The sequence below is a fragment of the Scaptodrosophila lebanonensis genome, unplaced genomic scaffold, assembly GCF_003285725.1.
Source record: "Scaptodrosophila lebanonensis strain 11010-0011.00,11010-0021.00 unplaced genomic scaffold, SlebRS2 tig00000129-arrow-arrow-pilon, whole genome shotgun sequence".
Lineage (NCBI taxonomy): Eukaryota > Metazoa > Arthropoda > Insecta > Diptera > Drosophilidae > Scaptodrosophila > Scaptodrosophila lebanonensis.
The window spans coordinates 575112-591629 of record NW_022060583.1 but is presented as its reverse complement, the minus strand read 5'-3'; the positions used below and the strand labels follow the sequence as shown (position 1 = coordinate 591629).

The 16518-nt window shown below is 36.3% G+C and overlaps 1 protein-coding gene across 4 annotated transcripts in view; it reads left to right on the top strand.

Annotated features, from left to right (window-relative positions):
- LOC115628807 (proton channel OtopLc) overlaps nucleotides 1-16518 on the top strand; it is a 34361-nt gene that overhangs the window by 1533 nt on the left and 16310 nt on the right. For 2 of the 4 annotated variants that reach the window (XM_030525026.1, XM_030525024.1), the window contains exons 1-2: nucleotides 8114-8550; nucleotides 10483-10616. In XM_030525026.1, the coding sequence (XP_030380886.1) occupies nucleotides 8419-8550; nucleotides 10483-10616 (266 nt within the window). In that variant the 5' untranslated portion in view covers nucleotides 8114-8418. Of the gene's footprint in view, nucleotides 1-8113; nucleotides 8569-10482; nucleotides 10617-16518 lie in introns of those variants that run through there. The other 2 variants (XM_030525023.1, XM_030525025.1) reach the window with 2 other exon arrangements.

The following is a 16518-nucleotide window of genomic DNA, read 5'->3' as shown; positions in this document are numbered from 1 at the left end:
AGCTAAAGAGTTTGGGAACATTGCGGTGTTATCTTCATTAGGAGCACTAAACCATTACAAAACTGAACCACTAGCTAGTCTCTCGACTTAGCCAAAAATAAGAAGTTCCCTCAGCAAAAGCACCCGCTAAACACTTTACTAAAAGTGTAAGGTTATATTGTATTTGGTGTAGCACTAATTAGGAAGAATATTAGACCACTTCTTCGTGGCCCATTGAGTGTGGAATAATGGGCACAGACAAATTGAACGTAAGCTTTAGAAATAAGATCTGGATTATAATGTTAGGAGCAAAAAGTTGATGAGACAGTACCGTAAAATGTTGTGTTTGAAAATTGTTCCTTTCTTGATTTCTGAAAGTCGAATGTTACTCCTTTATGGCTCCATTTGGTCTTTATCTGCAATCTTATTCTTAGTCTTTTCTAATGTTTCATTTTACTTTTTATCGACATACCGATTTTGGTATTATGACACAGAACATTTCCCTAAACTACTAGCCTGTTAGATAACCATACCATACTTTTCAAAACATGAAGACAAATAAAATGAGAATCATTGTCTCTTTCACTGAAATCCTAAAATCAAAAACCCACTTTCTTTGTAGAGTACTACTATAAATATGGGTTTGGTTATATACTGCAGTCCTTTAGTTAGTTACCTACTATATAGCTACATGAAACATTTCCAGTATATAGTATACGTTCACATTATTCAAAAAGTTGTTCAACCGTATTATTTTCTATTTCTTATCCATTAGAAAGGCATTGGAATTTTCATATGCTCTATTGTATTCTGTTCGCGATGTTACGTTCAGAGCGCTTATGTTGAATTTCTGGTCAAATACGAAATAAAGAAAGCCATAGAAGTGCAGAGCGAATGACAAAGAAATCGTTGTGGAAAATGTTAATAGCACAAGAAATACTACATACTAAGTACATACATACATATACGAACATACATACGTACAGTACTCATATTGGCAGAGAAAAGAAATGAAAATACGAGGCACTTGTGGGCATACTTGGCAGTATGAATTGAACAAAGAACGTTTCCTCGAAGTAAGCCACTAGGCATTGACAATTACTAACTGGGTCAGCATCGACGGGGCTTAAATAGATGCCCGGACCAATGCCAGAATGTACTCTTAGTAGAAACGAATGTGCAGTAATGAATAGCCGATAGAACACTTGATCAATGTCATGACAGCATGACAGTATCGTTCATTGATCTACAACGAAACCTTTACTCTCAGACCCATTCTGATTCTGATTCTGATTCTCATTCACGCTGTCTTATTGGAACGTGCCGCCGAATATAACAGATTTGGGATTGACATGCGAGGGTTGGAAAATTCAAAATTTTCCTTTCTTTTCGACGGTGGTGTGTTTTGAATTGTCCGCCTTACGGGTGGTTGATAGGTAAGACTTTGGATGTGGGTGTGGATTTGTGTGTATGTGTGTGTCTGCATAAAAAAAGCCAAACAAAAACACACGCGCACACATACATACACAGAGAAAAACATAAATATGCATATCTAGCGTATATATTAACTAATGAGCTAGCGACCTCGCGCACTCACACTTACAAGCGCATATATTCAATACAATTCAATTCCATAGGGGGTGGCTAATGGCACAGTAGAGACGACAGACCCTGGAAACCACTGTGCACTCTACAGTCCATTAACTGACCAAAGGAACGCACCCTCAAAGCTGCACTCAATGCGGATTTTTGTGCGCTTCTATTACATTTTTTTAACAATAAATACATAAAAGTATATAGTATAGTAGTATGTACATACTCGTACTCGTCTATATATAAAGGTTGTCCATCAAACCTTGTTGTTTAGATCAGCCGTTCAGTTTCCCTGCATAGGCGCCAACTCGCGAGCACTAATAACTGTTTTGATTAATCCATGTTCGCCCCAAGCTTCAGGTACTATGTATATACTAGATAGCACATATCGAAATATGTTAGATCAAGTTTGTTTTACAATATCTTATTTCCCTTTCGAAATAGTTAGTATTTAGCGTAGAGTTCAACAGTCAATAAAAAATTCCTATGAATTGTGTTAGTTTTCTTTTGTATATTTCTTTTTAATTTTTAATTATGTTGCGCATCGTCCATCGAACATTTTTATAAGTGAGAACAACCTTTAGAGAATGTTAAGATTGCAAGTATTTTTTTTTTTTTTTTTTGTTTGTTTGTTAATTCCTAGTACGACAAGAAGATTTCTTATATGTACTAGTCACAAAGTATGCAATTTTCTTATATAAAATTAAAAGTGATTTTTATAACCTACATAACCTATTTTTGCGATGATGGTAGATGCCGTGATTCGAAGTCATGCTCAGGAACCAAGGGCGTACGCAGCTTTTTCCAAAGAAGGGACCAACAAATTAAAATTTTGAAAAAATTTTTAAAATTTTTAAAAGCTGAGTTATTGCAAATGCTTGAGAAATGCTCCCAACAAAGTGTCCTGGGGAGCTTATTATAAACATGATTGGTAAAATATAATGATCAGACATTTTAAGAAAACACTTTAGCTAACAGAAGGAATTCGTGCATCTATTTGTAAAAGTTGGAATGAACCTTTACTGTCTTTCCTATTGGCTTGCTTAATTTTTTTCACATAATCTAGGGGAAGTTTTGTATAAACTTTCAATATATCCATCATCATATAGCCACTGATATATTTAATGTTGATATATTTAATTTTCAACTGACTTTTTACCCTATGTGTCGAACCTTTTTATGAAAGTTCTCATACCAAAGACTAAAACCACTAGAAGCAGACAAGTTATCAGCAGCATTGCTCATCAGATGGAAGACTTAGTATTTAATTAGTAATATGCTTGAAATAGAAGAAATGTGGTGTGTATGAAGTTGTTATGGGATGGAAGCTAGTTTACAGTCGCTCACTATAATTCGATTAAAATGGTTGCACGCCAAGGTAAATCTGTTTGAAATCAATTGCACTGATTTAATATTGATTTGATTGATTAAGTGCATTGCGTAAAGGGTATCTTGTGGTCCCATAGGTACACACAATCTACCTTGTACTTTTTATTGTGACTTGGCTCTCCTCACCACCAACACCCACCCATCCACCCATCCACCCACCATCACCAGCGATGCAAATGCAAAGCTGCACGGCCCAACCCATCGAAAGCAAGCATAAACATTGGATGGCCCGGCAGCGTTTGCTTTTGGGTTTGTATTGGATATTGCTTTTGTTTATAAGGTCACCCTATTTTCGAGGCAGACGACCAAGTGATGTCTACACGATGCATTCAACATTACGAATATTGTTGTTGTTATAGTTGTTGTTGTTGAATTTTGTGTGGCCGACAGCAGCAAAATGTGTCCATCTGCTCATCGTTCTCATGCACATTCGTATTCGCTTTTACACAATTGCATATCCGGTTCTCAATGTGGGCGCCGTCTCTTTAGATTCAGATCAGAGCCGCATGGAAATGAAACTTTTTATACATTAACATACATATACTACAGATGTACATATATGTATGAAAGTATTTGTACAATTATGTATCTATGGCGCCGATCTGCAAGCTTGCGAGGGTGTTTGCCCCGCTTGTTTGTAATCTGTCATCAGACACCCGAACAAAAATCATACACAATTACGATATTTATGAAAGTTTTCCCCACGCATGCGGCTCAATTTTGTTTACAGTTTGTCTGCTTGCGATTATTTGACTTACTTTTTTTCAATTTCTTTGTCATTTCATGTTTATCCTACACGAACTAGTATATGTTTGTTTCCATCATCCTATTTAGGTATCGTGCCCATAGAGAGTTTTTGCTCAAAAGAATTCCAGAAGCTTGAAAAAGCCATTTTCGACTTCCGTTTCATATTGTCAGATCGATCGAAATTTGTTAAGTATACTAGAGAGACTCTTGCTTGAATGCTCCTGAGACAACATGGGGAGTTTTTATCCAATTGTGAGAGCACTACTTTGTGAACTTTTTAGAATATAAAATTTCATCAATCTGTATCCACAATAATTCGTTCTATGCTTCTTCTCTCTGTTAAGGTTTTTCTTTTTATATTGGTAGATCTATTGACGCCTCTGTCCACACCTAGCTGTAAGACTGGGCATAGATACTTTTGTAATTTGATTAGATTTCTCCTTAGGCTATCCTAGTTTATAGGATTTTTTTATAATTTTTATTTGTCGACAGCCAATTTTTACTTGACATAAATAAAATAAATAAATGCTCTACACGGCCCATGAATCATGCTCTTGGACACAACCTTATGCAAGACTGGATCTAGATCTGTATCGGGAGCTTCCGCTGATATCACATTATCTATTTGATTAGGTACATTTTTTGCCGAAACCGGTTTGCTGCTCTTTTTTCGCTCTTGTTTTATGATTTGGTGTTTTTTAATTAATTAATAAAATACCGACAACAATTATGAGTGTCCGCCACGCCTCCTTCTGCCTGTTACATTTTCAGCTCCCGCAAACCTAATATACTCTTGTACATTTTATGTACAGAGTATAAAAATAGAGGGCTGGCAGATAGTTTCTTCAATAAAGATCTTTTCGTGAACATTTTATGAAATTGCTTACTTAAGCTCTGGCCAATCCAAATACCTTTTTATAATTGCACATGACTTTATTAAGAACTGCTCAGGGTTGAGGAATTGAACACAATCGAGGGATTAGGCGAGCCATAGTTGGTGATGGAGGAGAGCGAACCCTTTGCCCTTGCTTTGCAAGTCAACATCTTGGGGGTTGTTTTTTCGTAATACCTGTACCCACAAATTAGCCTGCTAATCGGCAAGCAACTTGCCACATGACAGGTGGTTGCCAATAGCAACAAGTGACTTTGACTTGGAGAAGCAGTCCGCACACAATGTGCCCCAAAGCAGGTCATCACAGTGAGAGTGAGAACTTGTGTCTGACAGCTGTCAGATGTCTTCTCCCCTTGCCCCCTGCCATAGGAAACTCGCATTGTGTAGTAATTGGCTCAAGGAGGCTAGTTTAGCACAGTGCGATCCAAAAGCAGAAAGACAAGAATAGAAATTTGCAATTAACAAATGTGCGCTAGTTTTGCGTTAATTTTAAGCTCGTCTCTTTTTCTTTTTTTCCCCCACTTTTTGGCCACAACAATTACCTTCCCGCCCTCCCACATCACCTCATGTCACAACAGCAGCAGCGCTAGCCGCGACGCCGGCGTTGACGTTGGCGTTGGCATCGGCGTCAGCGTCTTTATAGCTCAAGTCTCAGTGCAGTTGTTAGCCATCAAATGTTAATGGCATTAAGCAACCTTTCGATTTGCGGGCCTGTGTTGGTGTTTCAAGTGTGGTTGCAGTCGCCAACAACAAAACAAGAACATGCGACAATTCTCGATTGGGGCAGAATTAGGCGTTGCTTGGCCATGAATGGCCATGAAACCACAACCATAAAAGCGATTCTGCCAACAAAGTGGAAACAATGTCTTAGTACATGCCTCTCACTTATTGCATTCGATTTAAAAGTCTCGAGCACCCAAAAAATTTATGAACCCTCGTCCGTACTAGACAATATTAATCGTTTTGTTATATTAGTTTTGTCAATAATATTATTATTAATTATTTCTTCCAATTGAATTCGAATTTTATAAGGATAAAATGGATTACGTTTAGTTTCACTTTATTTTCAAAATATTAAATCTTATAATGCTGGGATATTAATTGCTTTATGTAACCGTATGTATTAGGGATGCTGTTTCATTGATATCTCATCTCAATGAGGGTATTTCCACAACGTCTATTTGTGTGATTTGTATGATTTGTAGTGGGCTTTCAACCGTCTCTTAGTGGGTTTTCAATCTACTTTTAGTCGGTTTTCTAGACATTTCCTGACGGATGTTTAGCGGATTTTCTACCGTTTTCTCTAACAACATATTATTGTTTTTCTTGCAATTTTCTAGCTATTCATAGTGGGTTTTTAAGCCATTTTCTAGCGGTTTTCTAGCCATTCTTTTCAAACCAAATTTATTTTAGGCAACAATCATTGATGTAAAGGTCCCCTCACCAATCTAAAAAAAAAAAAAATTAGCTTAATTGTGAAGACATTTCAGGATTATAATTGGCATAGCATGGTACGAAGCGCACTTCTTCCATTTATAGACTTGCAGAGTTTCAGATGAAAATGTGTAGATAATTGATTTAGATATTTTTATAATATATGTACACCTATATACACAATATTGGCACATATCGCATCTGCTGTAAATTGTCAAATCTGAAATGACATGAAAACTTTGTCTAGATAGCAGCCTATAGAAAAATAACGAATTTGTTGCCTATAGTGTTTGATTGGCCAGAAAATAAAGGAGCTACATTAGGCCAGTGAGCTAATTGGCACACGACCTCTATGCGTGCTTGTTTTACTTAAATCCGAACAACAACAAACAGCAAGTGCGATGTGTGCCGCGCGAATTCGCACATTTCTGCCTGTTTCCGTTCCCGTTCCCGAGCCCGGGTCCGAACTCAATTCTGCGAGACGCAGCCGCCAAAAAATGATCGATGCGTACTCGCCAAATTTCCAGTTGCAATTTGTTTTGGCTCGCAGCCAACATAAAAGCGTGGCTAGCTGCACGAAACATAATCAAAATAAAAATAACAAATCTTTCTAATAATACGCAAGCAAAGACGGCGATGATCTCGAACAGCCGACATCGAGCATGGCATCGAGGCTCTGGCCCTCTTCGCCTTGACATGGGTACGGATGTTAATCTGAATATGCAATCAGATGAATGCCTAGACATGACCATTGAAGTTCATGTCAATCCACAACAGCTCTTGTTATGTGCTCATAGCTTTGTTGCAAATATAGCCTGACTCCTCTCTCTCTCTCTCTCTCTCTCTTTCCAAATCGGAACACATATAAAGCATTCAACTTAAATCCGATGTTGATTTATTTGTGTAATATGCTCGAAAAGTTATGGCCAAAGCATAACCACAGTGCTTTTCCAGTCAGCCATGATGACCAGAGGCATGTGTAGTTGTTATTATTGTTGCTTTTGACACGCACACATGGTGGAAACGAGCCCCAGAAGCGCATAAAATGTTATGGAATTTCCACTTGTTCTTCAGTCGTCTTAGTATTTTATTTTCCTCAAGGGCACATTTATTTTTGTGCTTCTTTCGCATACCGAATCGGAAAATGCCGAAAAAAGTATGTTCTGATAATCACTTGGAATCATAAAATATCGAATTTATTTATAGTATATATGTTATAAGGACTGTGTGGGGTCTATTTTTGGTATACTCTATATGTTGTAGGTATATATAAAAGTTTGTTAAAAAACGTCTGAGCAGAAATACTTGGATTATCAAATGAGTTTAGGTCATGAGAATCGAGCTTTATTTGCTTTTGGATTCTATTCCTGAACATTATAAACATACTTTAATACAATACTAGATCGGGGTCAACAAATATTTAACAATCACCCTCAAGCGAATAAAGCGACATACGAACTAAAATGAAAATAGAGAGTAAAAGTATGAGTAATGAAAAAGATCTTTTATTCTCACATTCTTTATCAATAAGATTTAGTTTTATTTTTCGCATCATAGTGTTCAGTGGGGAAATGCTTATAACCTTTTGGCACAGACTGCAGATTAGTGAGAATCCGCAGCGTTTCTTCCACATTGGGAGTCAAAAAAAATCTAGATGGTTGATATTTAAAAAACCTTGTAGTTGAATCAAAACTACAAGTAATTTAAAATTTTGAAAATATTTCCTTATACTATTTGTTTAAAATTTCATGAATATCAATTTTTGAAATAAATACTATTTTCTTTTCTATATATTTTTATTGTTCATCTATGAAGATATTTCTTTGCAACGCTACCAACTAACATTCGTTTATTCTTCTCTTTTCTCTGCCACAGAACGACCAATTTGATTGATTTAATTCAATAACTGAAAAGTCTTAAAGTAAACTGCTGCTGCAAACCATATGACTGATTTTTCGGAACAACATATAACATTTGAATACAACAATAAATAATAATAATAATAAAGGAATCTTATATAGACACGCCTAAGCAAACAAAACTATATTGCAAACATTTTATATAAAAGAGCTAAAGAATGGTATATGTATCACTATAGATAGTATTACAGGGGCTTCTGAGTAGTAAAGATGTGCTAGCCCGCGACTAGATTGAAACTTTGAAACCTATATATCAACATAATTTTGTACGCTCTTCTAGCTAGCTAGCTTCTATATATTTTTACATACTATAGTACATACAATAATATCGCCATACTTATATTGTGTACGAACAGAAATCTAGAATAGAAACTAGAAACTAAAAACAAATAGAGAAAAAAAACAATAAAATCGAACTGAAGGCAAAATAGAGTCGGTGAGCGGTGAAAAGGTGTGTCTGGAGGAATGCAGCGCTGTCCCTATCTGCATGAAATGCGAGAACGTCTGCTCGATCAACCCCGAGAAACACTTCAGCTGGAACAAATGGAGCGCGCTAACTTACTGGACAATCGCCAGTCGGCATCCGAATCGAATCAGGTCGGCACTGTGGTCAAGGTAGGGGCTGTTCGCCGTACTCGTTACAAGGATTATTACAACCATATGCATTTCCTACATACATTTATAAATATGTACACCTTCTCCATACACACAATGCATACATACTCGTACATATATACATTTGTACAAACAACTCGTACATACAAGTATACAAGAAATCTAATCTCACAAAAACAAGTCAATCACCATGATTGAAGTTCCTTAATGAATAAGACAACGTCAAACTGATCAGAGCCTTTCATATTTCGAAACGTTTAAGAAAACAAAATCACTCTTCAAGCAAATGAATGAATTCAACTATTTTTATTACAATAAGACATTTTTAATGCAATTCGCATAATTTTGTTTATGTCAGACTTGTTCTAGAGTCAGCCATTTCAAGCATTCTACATTTATTATTCAAATATTTTTGCTGAAACTCAATTGAAATCCATTCAGTTTTCACAGCCTTTGCAAAGCTATGTATTCGATTTCAAATAAACGGATTTCGAAACAGGCCTGTCCATGAGTTGGTTTTATTCAATAATGAACAAAAAGTGTTGGCTTTTAAAATTGCATTTCAAACATTTTTTAATAATATTGTAATACCTACAATTAATTAAATTCATAATTATTTTGAATATTTGTCTAAGTCAATCGTAAACATAATCTTAACACACACTTTTCATAATTTGAGCTTTTCAACTATTGAAAACTTTTCCATATGATATTAATTATATAATTTTTGTAACTAACTTTTTATACTCATTAAACTATTTTCCCAATTTTTCCATAATAATTTTACATTGAGATGATCGTTTAAAAATTCTGCCTACGACCTAAAGTACTTACCATTATGAGAAAGAGAAGAAAACAAAATCCTTGCACGAGTAACGATTTGCCCTTTACTTTGCGTTTACAAATAAAAAATTATTCTAATGATGTTTTTTTTTGCAATAAATTGGAATTGAACTTTGATTTTGTTAATGAAAACAGCTGTTTATATTGCATGAATTTTACTTAATTAATTAATTTCACTTAATTAATTAATTACATTTACTTCAATAAATGATAAACTCGTATATATGATATTATTCACTAAGATGTAAATAATTGTGGGACTTCCATTTTTTCTGCGACACTATAGACTTTTTTTTTTGGAAATCTTTAAAGATTAAAGATCTATTAAATTGGACAATTATTAAATTTTAGGATAGCTTTGACAATTTTTAATCATGCTTTTGTCTTGAAGGTTGCGGCATGATTCGAACCGAGCCCCTACTCAAGGAACAAACTCACATTGTGGGACTCTGAATATGTTTTTAAGTCACTTTCGAAATGGCTTTTTGTACCTAAACACCAACATATTGCTTTCATTTTTCACTTTTCGAATAAATAGAAGTACAAAAATAAACAAGCCATCGTGAATTTGGGCCCCACATTGGGCGCCTTATTGTTAGAAACCTACTTTGTCCTCACGATTAAGCAACAGTGTTTAGCTTTTCAATGTAGCGTCCCATCCAGCAATTTGAATGTTTGTTATGCTGAAATTATAAAACACTTGCTGGTTATTCTAAAGAAATAAATTGTTCTATGTATAATTTGGGCTGCTTTGCTATATCTCGTAAATGAATCCACATGCTATAACCCTACGTGGGTCCATTCAGTTCAATTTTGTTCGATTGTGAATGATATCAGCTGGAAGTATTGGCCCCGCCGATATTGATATAAATAATCAACAGTCTGCAAATATCTTATTTGTCTATACAATTTTCTGTTGTGCGTAAAAATTCCAATTTATTGTTGTATAACCAATTTTATAACTGAAAACAAAAAAACACCACAACAACTATTTCGGTTTTCTCTCAAAACTACAACTACAAACAACAACAATTGCGCCCCGATACAAAAACCAATCTGCCACAACAACAGCTACAAGGGGACGGCTATCACACAAGTCCTGCACATCAGCGGACCCCACTAGTGCCGCACGATCTGGGTGAGGACTTCAATTTGGATTTTGATGATGACTTTCCAATTGATGCGCGACGACCAAAAAATGCCAAGTAAGTGTGTTCCATTAAAGCGATCAAGACACTCATGCCGTTCTCCTTGTTTCTAATCGTTTCATTGTTATACTCGTATTGTCCAACTATGTATATCAAATAAATATGCTCCAAACAACTCGATGTGCCACCACACCCATGCAAATCAAATACATATCTATTAATATCGAACACAACGTCAATATAATCAATATATGTTGTACTGCTCTTTACACTCTTTGTGCCGCCTATCCTATCCAAGCTGTACTTGTATATAAGTTGTATACTATTTCTCTTTGATTTCGTTTTTTTTTTATGAATTCTTCAACTCATCTGTGCTACCTATTTTCATATACGAGTACATATATAGTGCATATATAGTCCAAGAACTGTAGCTGTTTACTGTACACGTACACCAGAACCGTGGTAATGTTTATCCGATCCAATTAGACAAACCTCTACTACCCACTACTACAAAAATACTATACTATATCTGCCATGAGTATATCAAATATATCTAATTATATCAAGTAGATCTCGACAACCACAAGTTGCGTGGCAATCCAATCACATACTCGTTCTTCTTCATCTTCATGAACTTCAAACACAAATTTCTGCTCCTAAATTCCAAATCTCTATACGAACCCCCTCCCTTCAAGCTATGCAGCAGTCTATTTAGTTGCCATTAGTAGTACTCGTACCTAAATCTTTATATCGTACATATGTATAAGTATATGCTCGTATACCCGTGCATAAGCATTTTAAGACGCATTAAACTAATACGCAAGAAACCGTTGCAGCGGCAAACACCCACTGGTTCTGACGCAACCACGCAAAAGGTCAGATTTGGTATATTCATTTCGAGAAATGCATTATTTAACATAAGACTACCTTAGATTTTAAACATACTACTCGTATACTATATTACTCGTACTAACAATCGATTTGTGCCACATCTAAATTTGCATTAAAGCTAACATGAATGGATTGTCATTCAAAAGCGGAGAGCATTTTTAGTTTAGATTTGAAATTGCCTTTCGATTTGCTTGTTTGCTATTTCATTTAACTATCGATTTGAATGCATTCTAGTTAATAAGAACTTATACATACAGCTTTATTTATTAAATTCAAAGCACCATTGAACACGCGTGTATGCCTACTAACAGCAATTAGATCTTTAATATCTCAAGAAATACTTGTACCCCACATTAAATATAGTAGAGGTATGCATTGAAGGATTCGATTCCATTTAATTTTAGACTACGGTCACACTAATACTAATCACCAAATACAAAACGTTGAATCTGTAAACGACGTCATAAAAAGTATAATCCCGAAGTAGAAAACTATATTTGTAGTTCCGTCGACTGTTCGCCTGTGTAATCAAAGATTCAAGCTGTTTAGTATTGGGAGAGAGCATTACATTAAGTCGCCCTCATAAGAAGAACGAAGTACTCAGTAAATGCGAGTTCTTTGGGAGGTCCGTCAAAAACTTTCTTCCGCTTATTATTTCCGATTTTCATATAAAATGTGCACTTAATAGATAACCAACTCAAGTTTGTTTTTTCACTAGTCTTTTTGTGTTTTTGCTTTATCATGTTAATAAAATGATTCACATGAGTTCGCAATTGTGCATTCAATATGTAACGAAGTACTAATGCAGGCCTCTACTCCACTCCACAATACTATTTAAAATTTGTATATAACTGAGCGCTCATAATGGGCGCATTTTGATTAAGTACCATTAGGCTTAAAGAATAGTAGAATGTGCAGGATTCAAATACACATCTAGTGGGGGCAATTAAATACTAGGACATTCCTTAATCAAAAAGTCATGCTATCTAATACTTTCCCCTGAGAGTATTGCTATAATATTGTAATAGCTTGCCTTGAATATCAACACTCTACGTCTGTTTTGATCTACCAAAATATAATTCCTAAGCCATCAGTAGCTAGTCCGACTCATAAGACTATGAATGCCCATTTTCTGCTTCAAACTACTCATACAAATGTCTATACAGCTGTTTAAAAATTACTAACAGTTTTGTTAAAGCAACGCTATAGAACAAAAAAGAAAGGAAAAACCATTGAGAACTAACTGCATTCTTCCCGGTCCGCATTCATCATCATTACGCTTAGTAAATATAATATATGCATTGGCCGCCCCAGTGGGAGTACGAGCCCAGTTTTTTTTTTCTGGCATTCGTATATTGTCATTGCTGTTGTTTGACATCCGGATTATAATGTCAATGAACTAGGCATCACACTAGGCACATTGCCTTACATTTCCGATTACACCGCCATTGTTGTGCCATTTGTGCGGAAAGTGGGAATAAAACAACTAAAGCGGCGATTCGGAAGGAAAATTACCTAAGAATTGCTTGCATAATGCCTGCTGCTATGTAAGAAGTTGCAAACAAATTACGCAACTTGACAACCAGACAGAGGCACCGAGAGCCGAGTCGCCAAGCCGCCAAGCCGCCAAGCATTCCACTTGGCTGGTTGCAGCTCGGGCTGCCACAACCAGCAGCCAGCAACCAGCAACCAGCAGCGAAGCATGCCAAGATCTTAAATTTATTTTCAAGCCCCGCACCCAAGAACGAGCCAACGAAGCAGCGAACGCATTCATTCCATTGCCAGCCTCTGTCTCTGTAACTGCATCTGCATTTGTTTGTCGCCGCAGCCAACCCCTCTCTCGCACACTCCATGGGGCAGGCAGGGTACTCGTATAATGCTATAAAGGGAGCGCACAAAGTGTCATTGTACGAATGACTTACATTCGTAAGTTTTAGCAAATTGCTAAAAAACAAGACGCAACAAAAGTAAAGCCGCCGAACAACAACTATGCTCGTAGTATATCGATATGCTCGCGTTATGCCTAGGGCTGGGCTGGGCTGGGCTGGGCTGATCTGGTCTGGTCTGCTCTACACTGGGGGCATTGGCAGCCAGTTGGCAACTTAATCCATGCTCAAAAGTTGTGCAAACATGGATTTCGACATGCCTGACAATGCGCCAGCAACAATGATTCAAAAACAATAATATAATGCGACGACTTATGTATGTACATTTGTCTGTGTGTGTAAGCCGTGTCATCTCATATAATGACTGCACCTACTGCGTATACTTACGCGCATTACTGTAGTGTCAACAACAACTCTGCCAGCTGACAAGCGCAAATCTGCGCCTCCAGCATTCAATCGAATTGTGAGAGCAGCTCCCGCAGGCTGCGAATCTGAGAATTACATAACAAGTGTGCCATGTTTTGGGAATAGCAGTCCAATGATTGAAATCTGTTTAGCTTGGTGTTACATTTTCATAAAATTAAAGCATTCAACAATTTAAAGCCTGCTCATAATTCGTTCTACAAGTATAAACAAGTTAATTGTTTAGAAATCTGTGGTCTTAATTGCAATGCAAAGTTGCAATATTTGCGGCTTCTTTTTTGCGAATTTTAATAATAATAATAACAAGAGAGAACGCTACAGTCGAGCAAGCCCGACAGTGTAATACCCTGTACCCAGGTAAACTTTCGTCACTGAGTTATATGCGCCCATAGCAGCAACAAAAAGAGGAAGAAGAAGAGCGAACTCGTTGCTGCAGTTTGTGGGGGTTGTACTGTAGAGAATTTGTTTCGCTAATAACTTTTCACAAAATTGACCGAATTTTAAACAACAGTAGACAATTATATATAAATTATGTGTGCAAAGTTTGGTTGAGGTAGCATTTGAAATGTGGACGCTATTGACGAAATTCTGTAGCGGGGGAAGGGGGGGAAAATTAAAAAAAAAAAAATAAACTCGTCCTTACTCGGACCTAGGAGAATCTGGATGCCAACTTTGGTTATTCTAGCTTTTACAGTTTCTGAGATCCTCGCGTTCATCCAGACGGACAGACGGACGGACAGACGGACGGACATGTCTAGATCGATTTCTCTCGTCATGCTGATTCAGAATATATATACTTTATGGGGTCGGAGATGCTTCCTTCTGCATGTTACATACTTTGCACAAACCTAATATACCCTTTTTACCCTACGGGTACAGGGTATAAAAAGTGTTATATAAAGTGTAGTGCTAAATAAAATAAGATACCCTTAATATACAAAAAGGTAGCATTCTGATTATATTTAAAGCAAAATACATTTTTCATTTGAAACCTCGCCTAATAAATGAATCGAAGTTTTGTTTGGTTGAGTCGAATAAATAGCACTCTGACTATATTTAAAGCAAATACTGAACGGATTGCATAGAAAATATAGCCCCACGAATATTATAATAAGCGGCCTCAGTTCTATTCTTCTATTCGAAATTTAGGTTTCACGAAAGCGATTGGCTGAGTCGTATGGAAAAAACACAAGCCTTGAAGCAATTAGAAATACAATTCAAACTATTAGATCGATTTTTAAATAATTTACAAGAAAATAAACATTTCAAACAAATTGAGGCTTTAGATCATGTATATTTAAACACATTCCAAGTATTTGCATACGTAAACATTAGCCCGTCGCAGTTTGTTTTACGCGTTCAAGTTCAAAGGACTTCCTAAACACTTTAAGCAACAGGAAATCGAACATATGTATTATATGTATATCTGGTCTATTGATTTCTGGTTTACCACACTTCAAAGGAGTCCCTCGATTCCGCCTATTTTGATTGTTTTATCCTTCGATAAAACACCGCTTGGCTGCTTCCTGTGCAAATGAACTCAAGGTTGATTCAGTTCTTCCCACCTTTCATGTCCCTAAAAAAAATGTATTGTTCAATGCGAATCATTGACTTTTTTATAAATAAAACTCAAAATCCTTGTAAGCCCTGCCACAGCCACAGCTGCCCCGTTAATTGTTTGGTAAAAGGCCTGGGATAATAATAGAATAGAGCAAAATTAAATAAAATAATCGCATGGAGAAAAAACGCGTTGGGCGACATTGACGGCATCAAAAGCGCCCTACCCTGCCCGTTCAACCCCATCCAGTAGCTCGCAGAAGACTTATGGCCAGTGTCAGAGACTGACACACCCACCCACCCAGGGACGAGGCAGACGGCATGTGACCGCCGTTTCTGATTAGCACAATATCGCGGCCATCGTCGTCGTCGGCGTTATTGCTGCTTCCATCAATGCGTATAACTGAAGGGCCCTCACAAACAACAACAACAGCAACATAAACAACAACAACAGCGGACACAACAAGAGCAACAGGGCTGCTAGACTCTTTCAGCTTAATCCCAAAAAAAAAAATAACAAAAAGCTGCAGCGATGCTCTATAGTTCCTTGTCTTTCCTAATGGACATTTTTATCTCCTCCTCCAAATATCGATCTTCGCACACACCTTAACACTTTTTTTGCACTAATCCACCTATTGAGGGGTGAGAAGATTAAAGAGAAATTTGCAGTCTCTGCCACAACGAATATTTCATGACATATTACTTTTCAAATTATAGAGCATATCAAAAATTGCCTTTTTTGATTATGATTTATACAAAGGTTTTTTTTTATATGAAAAAATCTGTCACTTATAGTAACTTTGAGAAAGCGAGGAATCCTGTTTTTAGGATTACTTATATCCATCTATTTTCACTATGATTTAAAATTTCTTTTTATTAATTTGCTCAAAATTTAATCATTTCTTTGAGTTTTTCTTTACAAATTAAACGATAATCATTATTTTTAAGCAAAAAAAAAATAAAACTCATAAGATCATGATTCTTTTTAAAGTTTTATTTCATTGATCAAACATAAAACTCAAACTCAACTCATATTTTTGTAGGCCAAAACAGTACTATAGTGGTTCGTCTTGGCTTATTGTTTAAGGATATATATAAATCTTGATCCTATTCTCTATGAAAAAGGCAAGGACAATTACAACTTGGATTTCATTTTAGATCAAGAAAATAAATCTCAAAGAATATTCATTATTTTATGCCCA